Here is a 12002-nt window from a genome sequence, read left to right as displayed (position 1 = left end):
AATCCCTTCATTGTTGTTACTCTGGTGGTTTACTTCCTGTTTTTTGTCCCATTCATCGCACAGCCAGCACGGTTTGGTAAAGATTAAGCGCTTGAATAGACACTGTACTTCAGAGCCTCTTTTCTCAGTTCACACTTTTCCTGAGTTTGTGCTTTCTTTCCAATATTTAGATAGGTTAGGAGAGTCCATTTGATTTGAGTTATACATCATTTTAAAGCTTAAAGTCTGCTCTTTCAGAATATGGTCTTAACTAAAAATTCATGTCTGGCGACTTTTTGTTTGTTTTGAGGTGCAGGGTCACATATATAACAAGCATTAACAAGAAAATCAGCATTGCATTCAAGCATCCACCACTAACACACCGTTCATCATTCATTCCTCTGTGCAGAGAATGCAAAAGAATGGTAGAGCTTCGATTTCTGCAGCCGTGAGGTCGACTATGGCGGTGCAGCGAAGGTGATACCACCTCTCACATCTGTCGCACATTACCCATTGTTCGTGGTCCCTCGAGTGGGAAGTGCACTGGGGGCACTCATAGTCATCATCTTCATTAGCGCTCTTTCTCTTACATTTTCCTCCACTTTTTTCTCTTCTCTTACTGTTCTTCTTTTCTTTCGACCGCTGTTCCTTTTCCCTTTTCTTTTCCTCTCTCTCTTTCTTTCTTCTCTGTTTGCTCTGCTCTTCTTCTGCCTTCTTTTGCCTTTTCGCCGCCACCAACTTTAGAAATTGCTCTCCCGAGATCACTTCCGGGAGCTGCTCCCTCCTCTTCCTTTTTCTCACAACATCCACTCTCGGGAACGGGATATATTCTTCCAGTGATGGTGGAACGAAGGTCGGGGAGTTGGGTTGGGTATCGGGTGATGATGCAGGGGTGGAAGGGAAGATTGCTGGGGTGGAAGATGACGGTGCTGGGGTGGAAGATGACGGCGCCATGCTTGCTGTATCACCCCCCGCTGAAGTGAATGGATCGCTTGCATCAGCATCTTGTGTTGAGGGTGCGGGGAAGTTGTAGATGGAGGAAGGAATGAGGTGCTTCCTGTTGTAGTCCTTCGAGAAAGGGTACAACCCTGCCGCCCTAAATCCGCTTTTCGCTACCTCCTTGTTCGCCGTGACTCTTTCCCACGCAAACCGAAAGACAGATGAAAACGTCGTCTTCGTCACAAAGTCGCCGGGGTGCTGAAAGCGGTATTGCCTTTCGGCGTCATACCACGCAGACTTCAACGACCGAAACAGCGACACATCACACGGTTGGATGACGTGGGTTGCATGCGGGGGAAGTCGGTAGAGAATAATTCCTTTGTTGTGGCAGAATTCTGACACCTCGGGGCTCTGATGGGTTGGGTGGCCATCTACAAGAAGGAGGACCGGAAGTGGCACTCTCTTCTGCACCAGGTATGGATGGAACACATTCGCTATGTACCCGTAAAAGGCTTTCGAATCGATCCATCCATAGTAGAGCAGATAAGCCCTCAAAATCACGTGAATTGTGCAAAATTTGACTAAAGCATGAAACTTTCACCAGTGTTAGTACATACCATAAGATTTATTTTAAGATCGGGAGGTAAGTCTGATTTGACCTCTGATGACCTCCAGAGGTCAATGAACTTTAAATATCAAAATATCGATGTTTTTAGACATTTGTGAATGATATATGTGGTTATGATTCACTAAACATGCATCTATACTTCAGGGAAACCATTTTCTGATTCCACAGAGCATTGACAGGTTTTAACCTTTGACCTCTGATGACCTTTGAAGGTCAATGACCTCAAAATATATTGATCTGTGATGTCATTGGTTAATGGTAACCATTGTTAAGATGTACAAAACAAGCATATCTGTCTTACAATGAAATTGTCTTCATATTCTAAAGAGCAGACAGGTTTCTACCTTTGACCTCTGATGACCTTGAGAGGTCAATGACCTCAGAATATCAGAATATTGAAGTATGACATCATTGTTGAAAGGTCAAACATGGTAAGGATGTACAAAACAAGCATATCTGTGTACAATGACATTGTCTTCATATTCCAAGGCACACAGACGAGTTTCTGCCTTTGACCTCTGATGATCTCGAGAGGTCAATGTCCTCAAAGTATCAGAATAGTTTGGCATCATCAATGGTAAACATGATGATGTTTTAGAGAGCACTCGTAGGCCCTGTTTATTAACGAGCCATTACCGTTCACCTATGAAAATCACACAAGGTCAAATACCTCGAATGAAATGTGAGGATGTTAATATTGATATTGCGATAGTTAATAGTTAATAATTGTTTATAATGTAGGGCTTACAAACCATGCATTTCTGTTACCAAAAAAGTGGCTACTCATTCCGCAGAACTTTTCAGGTAATTATCTAAGTCGGGTATGTGCACAGAGCAAGGGGTGTCGATCTGTTTTCACGAAGGGGGGGGGGAACTTGGAAAATATGTAAAAGCATAAGTTCATGGTGCAAAGGAATAAAGCGGAGGAGGAGGGGGAGGATGTGGGTGGGGGATTGGATTTTTGCAGGTTTAGACCTGAAATCAGTGATTCAGTGTAGCTCTTGTTTAATGTGTGCGTCATCACTTATACGGAAGTTGATGGGGTGTGGGCGCATCTCACCTACCCTCCTCCCAAAGACGAAGTTTTTTTTTTTTTTTTTTTTTTTTTAAGAATCTGATGCATACGTTTTGGGGAATATTCGGAAAATTATGGATCACCAAGGTGTACCAAGTATATATGGATGAGAACCCAGGAAGCGCAGCGTTGGCGAGGGTAGGGTATTCCACTCCCATTCGACAGAGCTCTTGTATTTTGAGAAATGAGATTCACCGACCTGGCACACAGGCACTTTTGAAGGAATACCTCGAAATCTGTATCAAAAAGGTGTAGTAAGTCAGCCATCTATGGAGGAAGACCAATCGACAGAAGGATGTGGGTGGAGGTATCCCCCTCCCACATTATGGAGCTTTTGCATTCTTTTGTTTGCAATTCAATGATCTCGTGCCACTCTTGGTTGAACTACCATTTTGAAAAAAAAAAAGAAGTCCATACCCAAATGTGTAGCCATAATCAATGCATGGAGGAGAGGTTGATACAGCGAGAGGAGGGTATGAAAGGGGCTGTCCCCCAATCCTTCCCATGCGAGGGAGCCTTTGCAGTAAGAATAGAAATGTAAAAAAAAATCTAGTATACACATTTATGATGGAATATTTGGGAAATTATCAGTAAAAGGAGTGTACCAAATCTAAGGGTAGAAACCGAGGAAGGATTGTTAATTGAAAGATACACTACCCCCTCCAACAAGAGGGATTTTCTTTAATATGTCGGAACTGAAATTAAAGATCTAGTACATACTTTGTGATGATATAGAACAAAAATGGAACAAAAGCACTGAGCGTATACGGAAGGGGACATAACGAAAGATATTGTGGGGGAGGGGGTATGCAAAGGAGATTCTGCCTTTTAATCTGGTGCATACTATAGCTAAAATGTTCAGTGACAATTCATTTTCTGTCAAAAAAGTGAAGAAAAAAACATTCTCAATCTCAGGAAATACTTGGAGGCAAAGTTTTAGGTCCCCACCATTCCCCCTCCCATATTTTCTCGGGAGGCGGGGCAAATGCCTCTTGCCCTCCAAAATGAACAATCGTGCATATATAGGAAAGCCTTTTCATCTTTGGAATTCAAATAAAAATATCTCTTAAAAACATTTTTCATAGAATAAGGGAAATTATCATTCCCCAAAGTATGTTATATCTGTGGAAGGAACCAAGCAGGGGGAAGGAGTCTATCGAAAGGAGATATCCCCTCTCACAGAAGGGAGATTTTGCATTTCAGAATTAAATTTTAACAATCCGATGCACACTTAAAGTGAAAAACTTGGGCAGTTTTCTGTCTAAAAAGCAAAAAACAAAAAACAACAACAAAAACTAACAACAACAAAACATAGTCCACATCTCAGAATTTAATGGGGTGGGGTCAACTATCCCTGCCACCACCCCACCCCTCCTCCAAACTAATGCCCCGGTATGTGCATGTGTTTTATTCCACTTGTTGAAAAGAAGAGAGAGTTTTAAGAAACAATATTGTTCAGTGGTCGCTATCCCAGTCAAGTAAATTGTTTATCAATAAGGTGATTCCCTTCACCTGTATACCTTAAGATGATGTAGGCCTGGTATTTGCCTTGCACGTTATTACATCTATTTCTTTTTTAGTATTCTCGTTTATATTTTGATGTGAAAGTTGTTTACTTTGCCACGATTTTATTTGTACATAGAAAAAATAATCCAAGACTGAAAATGAAACTGATACAATATTTAATGATTGACATGATGCACATATTGTGTATTTCTATAGCAATAAAAGTGAGCAATTCAAAAGGCGTGTACTCATTTCACATGAACATTAGCGATGATCCTCTGACCTCTGGAGGATATTGAAAGATATGCATCAAAATGTAAGAATATTGATGTCTGGTCTCATTGGTTTGTAATGGCCTGTTGCTTATGAAATTATAATTATATTAAAAAAAAATGCATTGTGTGTGTGTGTGTGTGTGTGTCCAAAATTGTATGCAGAGTATTCCACACACAGTTCAATTTTGACTTCCATCTAGGACAATGAGCGGTTACTTTTTTCTCAACTACACTGTAATATCAAAATCTATTGAAAAAACACGGTGGCGGCTGGGTCTAACACATTATCATTCCTTTTCGTTGGAGATCCATGCGGGATGGTCAAAACAAACATAAAAAATAGATATCTCAGACCTAATTGTTATAACAAAGCATCATATCCTCATATACCCAACCCAACCCTCTATGCCCAGACAATGTAAATCACCCCATGGACTTACTTGGAGCTTTAGAATATCCTTTGTCAACATGTAGAGAGAGACATCCAAACCTTTGCAGTGCCGACTAAGATCTGCCATGGAACTGATTGGTATTGGCTCTGCATCATTGACAGCAGATCTCGTTTCCTATTCTCCTTCTTCTTCTTCTTCTTCTTCTTCATTATACTGTGTAATCTTGTAATATTCTGCCATGGAGCCTTTTCTTAATTGGTTAAAGAAGGTATCCAAAGAGCTATATCTGAAGCAAAAAACAACAAACAAATGCAAAAACAAAAAGAGAGACATATGTATCTTTAATAACAGAGCTGAATATTGAGTATCTCTCTCCTGAAGTGTTTCAAAGAGATACAAGAGACAGTGGCCGAGAGTAGCCGCCACCTTTTTTGGGAGTAGGCCTACTTTGTGTTCTTGCAAATGATGCCTGACATTTTTGGTCATTTGCCCTTTTTGAAGAATGCAGCAATAGAGCCACAACTTCCTACGGAGTGGATATTGTGGGGTTCTTGATGCAGAACATCATCGCTGAATTTGCCTGAGCTGTACTTTCTTACAGGGATTGCCATTGTAGTTTTGTTTTGCTTTGTTTTGTTTTTCAAGTGTGGCTGTAACACTGCTTGTTTTGCATATGATGGTCATTGCAGCTAAAGAGTGCATATCTTCTCTGGATCATTCCAAACTTCATGATGTTTCACCTGGGTGAATGGATCCCAGATGATGCATGCATATTCCAGGACAGTCCTGAGCGGCATGGAGTAGCAAAACACCTGAACTTTATGATACTCGTATCTTCGTCTGGAGAGAGTCTTTGGTTGAAGTATAACCTTTTTAAGCTGCTGTGGCGATTTGATTCCAGCTGAGCCTCCTATTGGAACTCCAAAATATTTTGCACAATCTGCTTTCTCCATGGTTTGCCATGAATGCTTATCTATTCCCTGGGTAGGTCTCGGATGGCAATAGCTAGTTGCAATACACAGGATTGCTTCATGTGGAATGCATGTTGGGCCTCACAGTATGTCGAAGTTTTCAAGATGGTCCATTATGTCGCAGCTGTGGACTGTATACTCCAGGACCATGAGTCATTCATCGCAGTCATACTGTAACAACCCACCAGCTTTACACTGACCAATGCATGCCCACCAGCTGGAAACTATGCAAATATTGCCCATGAGCTTGACACTTAGGCAAACCAGTCCCATAATGAGTCCGACAAATGGGGGAAAAGATCTATGAGACTTACACTGAATAGATTAAAACACTCTGTATATCAGTCTCGTGGGCCTTGTTTTCCTCGAGTGTCGAGATAATGGCCATATTTGCTAGTCTACATAACTAACCCAAACATAACAGTTGTATTTGAGGTCACTGCCATCACTCAAGAAACTTAAGCTTTATTTCTGAAGTAATTGACCTCTCACATTTCAGAGACCTGTTATTATGAACCAATGCTCTTTGGAATATGCATACATACTTTGATCAAAACATCAATGCGTGATGTGTACATGATTAAGCATTTACGATTACACCAATGAAGCCAAACAACAATACAGGTAAGCCTACACATGTGACCTCAGTGACCTCTCATTGTCCTGAGAGGTCAAAGTTGGATATAATGCACAGGCTAATAACCAATGTTCCATGGAATGACAAGATTTTTCTATTATAGCATAAATGATTGTACATCGGGTATTACAAAGTTGACCATTGACTCTACATAGAATATCAATATTCTGATATTTTGAGGTCATTGACCTGTCACCTTCCTCAGAGGTCAAAGGTAGAGACACGTGAGTAATTTCTCTTGCTCTGTGGAATAGGAAAACAATTCAATTGTAATACAAATGAATATAACATCTAAATCATGTTTGTCATCAACCAATTGCACCAAATATCAATGTTCTGACATTTTGAGGTCATTGGCCTCATCATAGGTCATCTGAGGTCATCAGAGGTCCAAGGTAGAAATCTGACTCGAAAGGCTCAGTGGAACATTGAGGCAATTCCTCTTACAAAAATTAGTTTTTAGTACATAATTATCGTGTTTCAGTTATGAGTGACGCATTAAAATATCAATTTTCTGACATTTTGAGGTCATTGACCTCTGAAGGTCATCAGAGGTCAAAGATAGAAACCTGTCAGGGCTCTGTGGAATATAAAGACAATTTCACAGTGACAAAAATTAAGTTTTAGTACATCATTACTGTGTTTTATCATTAACCAATGATGCAAAATATAAATTTTCTGACATTTTGAGGTCATTGACCTCTGGAGGTCATCAGAGGTCAAAGGTAGAAACCTGTCAGGGCTCTGTGGAACATAAAGACAATTTCACTGTGACAAATATTAAGTTTTAGTACATCATTACTGTGTTTATCATTAACCAATGACGCAAAATATCAATTTTCTTAGATTTTCAAGTCATTGACCTCTAGAGGTCATCAGAGGTCAATTCAGACTTACCTCCCGATCTTAAAATTAATCTTATAGCATGTACTAACAATGGTGAAAGTTTCATGCTTTAGTCAAATTTTGCACAATTCTTCGGATTATCTGCTCTACTACCACTCTTGGTGCGAGAGAAGAATGCCCCAGGCGGTGCTCCTTCCATGGGGTTACCTCCTCGCCCTGCCCTCTCTCCTGGTAAGATGATCATGGGTGGTAGATACTTGCCGGCGGCTGACACAGTTGCCAAGACAGTTATTTGTGTCTTATCAGAGTTCTTGAGCTCATGTACAATCTTCGCACCCTTCTCGGCAAGCACACGAGTGCCGACGCGCCCACCCAAGGCAAACCCCGACTCGTCGCAGTTGAACATTCGGCGAGGTTCTTCCAGTATAGACTGTGCCGCATTGTCTACCAGATACTCCTCGAATTCGCGAAGCCAGCGGTCGATTCGCCCTGGAGTGAGGATCGCCCTCTCCTTCCCAATTGGCTGAGGTTTCCTTAGAGTGATGGTGGGATGACGTCTAAGGAAAGCCTCCCACCAGGCCTGACCAGGCTTGTTGTTATGAAACGGAGTGTCGCGCTTGTCGTCATCGAGGAAGCGCTTGATGACCTGGTAAAATAACAAGATACATTATACATGTATATCAGTGATATGCCATGGTGGGATATGGTGAGAAATTGTAATCTTTCATTTGGTTCCTGTTTTGCCCTAATCACCTGGGCTCTTTCTGTTTGGTTATAATGGGGGATCCAAAGCGCCCCTCCCCCCGGCACGCACGAAGAGCAATACATTAATAATGTATAAAGTTGAGGGCCTATTTACTGTGGAAGAACAAAAAAAAAAAAAGAAAAAAAAATCGCATTAATCAATGATCATGCCTCTATGGCCTAAATTCACGAAGGTGGTACAAATTTATGAAACCATTGTTAAAAGCATGGACAAAAACCATGGAGCGCCAAGTGTCGCACGGAATATTTCGTTACGAAATTGGTCATTTCGTCGACAAAATAAATGACTGTTTCGTGAACGAAATTATCATTTCGCAGACGAATGTTCATTTAGTGACAAAATGTTGTCTATTTCGTTACAAAATAATCATTTCATCGACGAAATGACTGATTTCGTAACGAAATATTCCATGCGATACTTGGCGCTCCATGTTTTTTGTCCATGGTTTAAACCATGGTTTCATTTGTACCACCTTCGCGATTTCGGGTCATGCATGATACATGATTTCTGCTCTCATAGTCACTTCATACAATTGCCGAAATACTGTCTTGTCTGAACTCTCTTTATAGTATTCTCAGCAAACGTACTCGAAAAAGGTACCCAAACTGATTACTTATATATTTCATTCTCTTTTAAGATTCGCAGGTATTTTTGTATTTCTGTTACTTTTTTATTGTTATTTTCTTCACTTAAATTTGTCGGGGACACTCTCGCGAAGATACATAACCCTGATTAGGGTAAAATTAGTCTAGTGTTATAATATCTCTGTGCAATTCATGCATTACCCTTTGTTAATTACATTTTGACAGATTCCAGAGATATAATTTTTGTCAGTTTCTTATTCTTTATCGAGGTGGGGATGCAAATGGGCGTTTTAATAGCAGCTGTGCTGAAAAACAACATGGAAGTCGTCAATTTCTGTGTCCATTTTCTTCAGTAGCGCATCATTGGTTATTAAAATCCATGCCCTTAAAGAAAAGATCCAGTAGTTGCTTAGGGGGCGCTTCCCCCCACCCCCCCCAAAAAAAAATAAAAATAATGAAAAAATAAAGTGATAAAAAATAAATAAATAATAAATAAACAAATAACTCGCAAGGTGAAATCATATAATGCTGATGGTTGACATATTTGTCATTGGTGATTGAAAATAGCATTAGTTTTGGGTCATTCATGCTTGCAAATGATTTATTGGTTTTGACAAAGTTTATTAAAAACAAAAATATCAGAAGAAACGATTTAAATGTAACGGGCCGTCACATTTTAATCTCCCAGTGCACTACAGCCCCTTTGACATAATGATGATGAACTTATTGTTAATTTTATGTGACTTATCTCTGTTTTTCACCCTGAGCTAATAAAAACTAATAATAATATTGGTACCGATTAATTAAATAGTTTAATATCAGTGACTGTTCTTGCTTACGTTCAGAATGTTGGCTTTGCCTTGGCACAATCCAACGCGGGACATATCAACTATCCAGTTGACAAGTCTCGCCTCCTCATCGTTTGTGAGCACGGGACTCGGACCCTGCCTCGAGCAGACAGGGGTTCGCCCATGAAGTTTATCTTGGACGGTAGCTCGAGGCAGGCCGTAGTCCCGTGCGGCAGCTCTGATGGACTGCTCTCCAAGTTGGATACGCCGAAGAGCTGCCTCCATGTCACATTGCTTCCATGCTCGGAAGTTGTTCCTTCTTCGCAGCATCTCTGAAACTTATATAAGGAATAACAAAATGATTAATGAGACGATATATTTTTGACACAGATTATATTTCAGTTGTTTTGTTAATCCTAATTCGGTTATCTAGATATAAGGACCTACTAAAATATTAAAGTGCGAGCGGATAATTAGATTTTCAATAGTAGCTGTTCTCATGCCAAAAGAAGATAATGCATGATAAACCATTTGATTCAAGCTGGTATGCCACTAGACCAATATAATACGCATTCTGATATAAAAGTCTCCGCTAAACGTTGTAATCATGTCTTTATTAATAAGTAAAACAAAAGACATGTTGACATAATACCAGGTCTATGCTGCCCTACTTTGGCAAAAGGAAGCAAGTGACATACCATCCGAATTTGAGTTATTGATGTTTTCATAATTCACATGATGAACTCTTCTTCTAGGCCAAATTTCATGCCGAAACACTTATCCTACTAAGAGATATGTTAGATAAGACATCACAGTCCATTGACGTCAGTGTATAAATGACAGACACATTTTGCTCTTTTACGAGAAATGTCACTTTTTTCACTTGTTTCCTTTTGCCAAAGTAGGGCAGTATGGTCCTATCATATTATCTTCCTGTGAAAGGAAGATATGGTAAGGAAAGGGGCATTTGTAAAAGCGAGGAAAGAACATTACTAAAAGACCACCCTCTACCCCTCCCCCAAATTCAAAAAAAGTTGACGAGATGATCATCAGTTGTTTTCCTTAAATTGTTTTACCTTGCGATATATTCATTTTTTTTTTTTTGCATTATTCAAATAGAAGAATGGAGCGAGACGCCAATATTCAAAGAAAGCGATGGGACGATGATTTCCCGAAATAAATTTTCTTAGATTTATTAGGCGGCTTGAAATGATCATAATTTCATCTGCGTCTGCTTTGTCAGACATTGATAGGGTAAAACGTAATTCGCGACAGCGAAGAATAAAATATTTCATTTTTTTTTAACTTCTCTTTTTTATTTTGTATTGGTTGTACGACATTTACTTCGGCGACGATTTCTCCGCGTTATAGGTCCTATCGTATACTCGCCGAATGATAAACTTAGACACTGGAACAAAATATACCTAATCCTAACCATATATATACCTTAAACCTAGAAACATAAAACCCTATTGCAACCCTAAACCTAACATCATATCTTTGACAAAATAGAGCCCGGAGCTATTGTCGACGGAGCAAATGTCGGAACATTTTAGTCTAGCAGCCAGAAAGGGTCCCCGTGAACCCCCCCCCCCCCCCCTAAAACAAAATTCTACGATATGTTCGAAGATCGTCAGAACCTGTATTTTCCGAATCCGGTTGTCGCCAGAGGAAAAAAAAAAGGTTGCGCGCGCGTCTAATTTGCATATTTCTAAGATGGCCGCCGCCCGTTGCTAGGAGACGGATTATTTTTGAATAACTTTAGCTAGGAATATCAAATTACCATAAAAATGGTATCATTTTGAAGAGAATTAAATTTCCTACAAATTGATACCCCATTTGATGGGATAAATAATTGTTGTCATGAAATATTAAGGAAGGAATTATGTTTTTTAACTTTTTTCTCAAAAAATATGGAATTCGGTAACAATGTTCTTTTCCATGCATTTAATATGCGTTTACAAATAACATTTAAATTTTCCTAAAATTATTCCCTGAACGTACATATTATCATGTGAAAACGGCTTTCTAATACACCAATTCCATTAAAAGTTACACGACATTAAAGGGGATATGGTTCAATAGGTTTTACAGCAATATTTAAGGGTTATAATGTCAACGCGCGCAATTGCGTAGTTTCTGTTTGTGGGGTTTGTTGGTGATCACTGCTATCTATTGATGAAATCTCATCGAAATCGGTTAAGTAAGAAAGAAAAATTACACTTTCTATTCCTTATATGAAATACAAATGTTTTTTTTTTTCTATTCTGTGTTACCAAACTCAGTCCATTCAGCTTGCCATATCAACAGTTTCTTGTCTTTTTGGATTCCCTCCAAGAACGTGGAATTAATCGCAACATAATGATATTAAAAAGTTAGAGAAAAAATTAGACATGACAGTTTCCTCTTATTGGAAGATTAAAGTGAAAAAAAAAAGAAGAATCTTATGCTAAAATCGCTAAGAAATAAAGAACTTGCTAAATAGCCTTTCAGAGTTTAAAATGAAACACGTTGCTCTGATGATGGAAAACGATGAGATAGCCTAAATGTGCATTGATTATCGTATGCACGGGGCAAGTGCTAACGGTTTGAGACATTCAAGAGAAATGTATCTAC

At 39.4% G+C, this 12002-nt stretch overlaps 1 protein-coding gene across 1 annotated transcript; it reads right to left on the bottom strand.

Annotated features, from left to right (window-relative positions):
* Nucleotides 1-372: 372 nt before the first annotated feature.
* LOC140236263 (uncharacterized) lies at nt 373-9716 on the bottom strand. The gene is made up of 3 exons (XM_072316222.1): nt 9438-9716; nt 7404-7894; nt 373-1450 (listed from the first exon to the last, which is right to left on the bottom strand). The coding sequence occupies exons 1-3, from the start codon at nt 9714-9716 to the stop codon at nt 373-375; spliced, it is 1848 nt and encodes a 615-aa protein (XP_072172323.1).
* Between the last annotated feature and the right edge of the window lie 2286 nt (nt 9717-12002).

Source organism: Diadema setosum, chromosome 12, assembly GCF_964275005.1.
Source record: "Diadema setosum chromosome 12, eeDiaSeto1, whole genome shotgun sequence".
Classification (NCBI taxonomy): Eukaryota; Metazoa; Echinodermata; class Echinoidea; order Diadematoida; family Diadematidae; genus Diadema; species Diadema setosum.
This window is presented reverse-complemented; position numbering and strand designations above follow the sequence as displayed.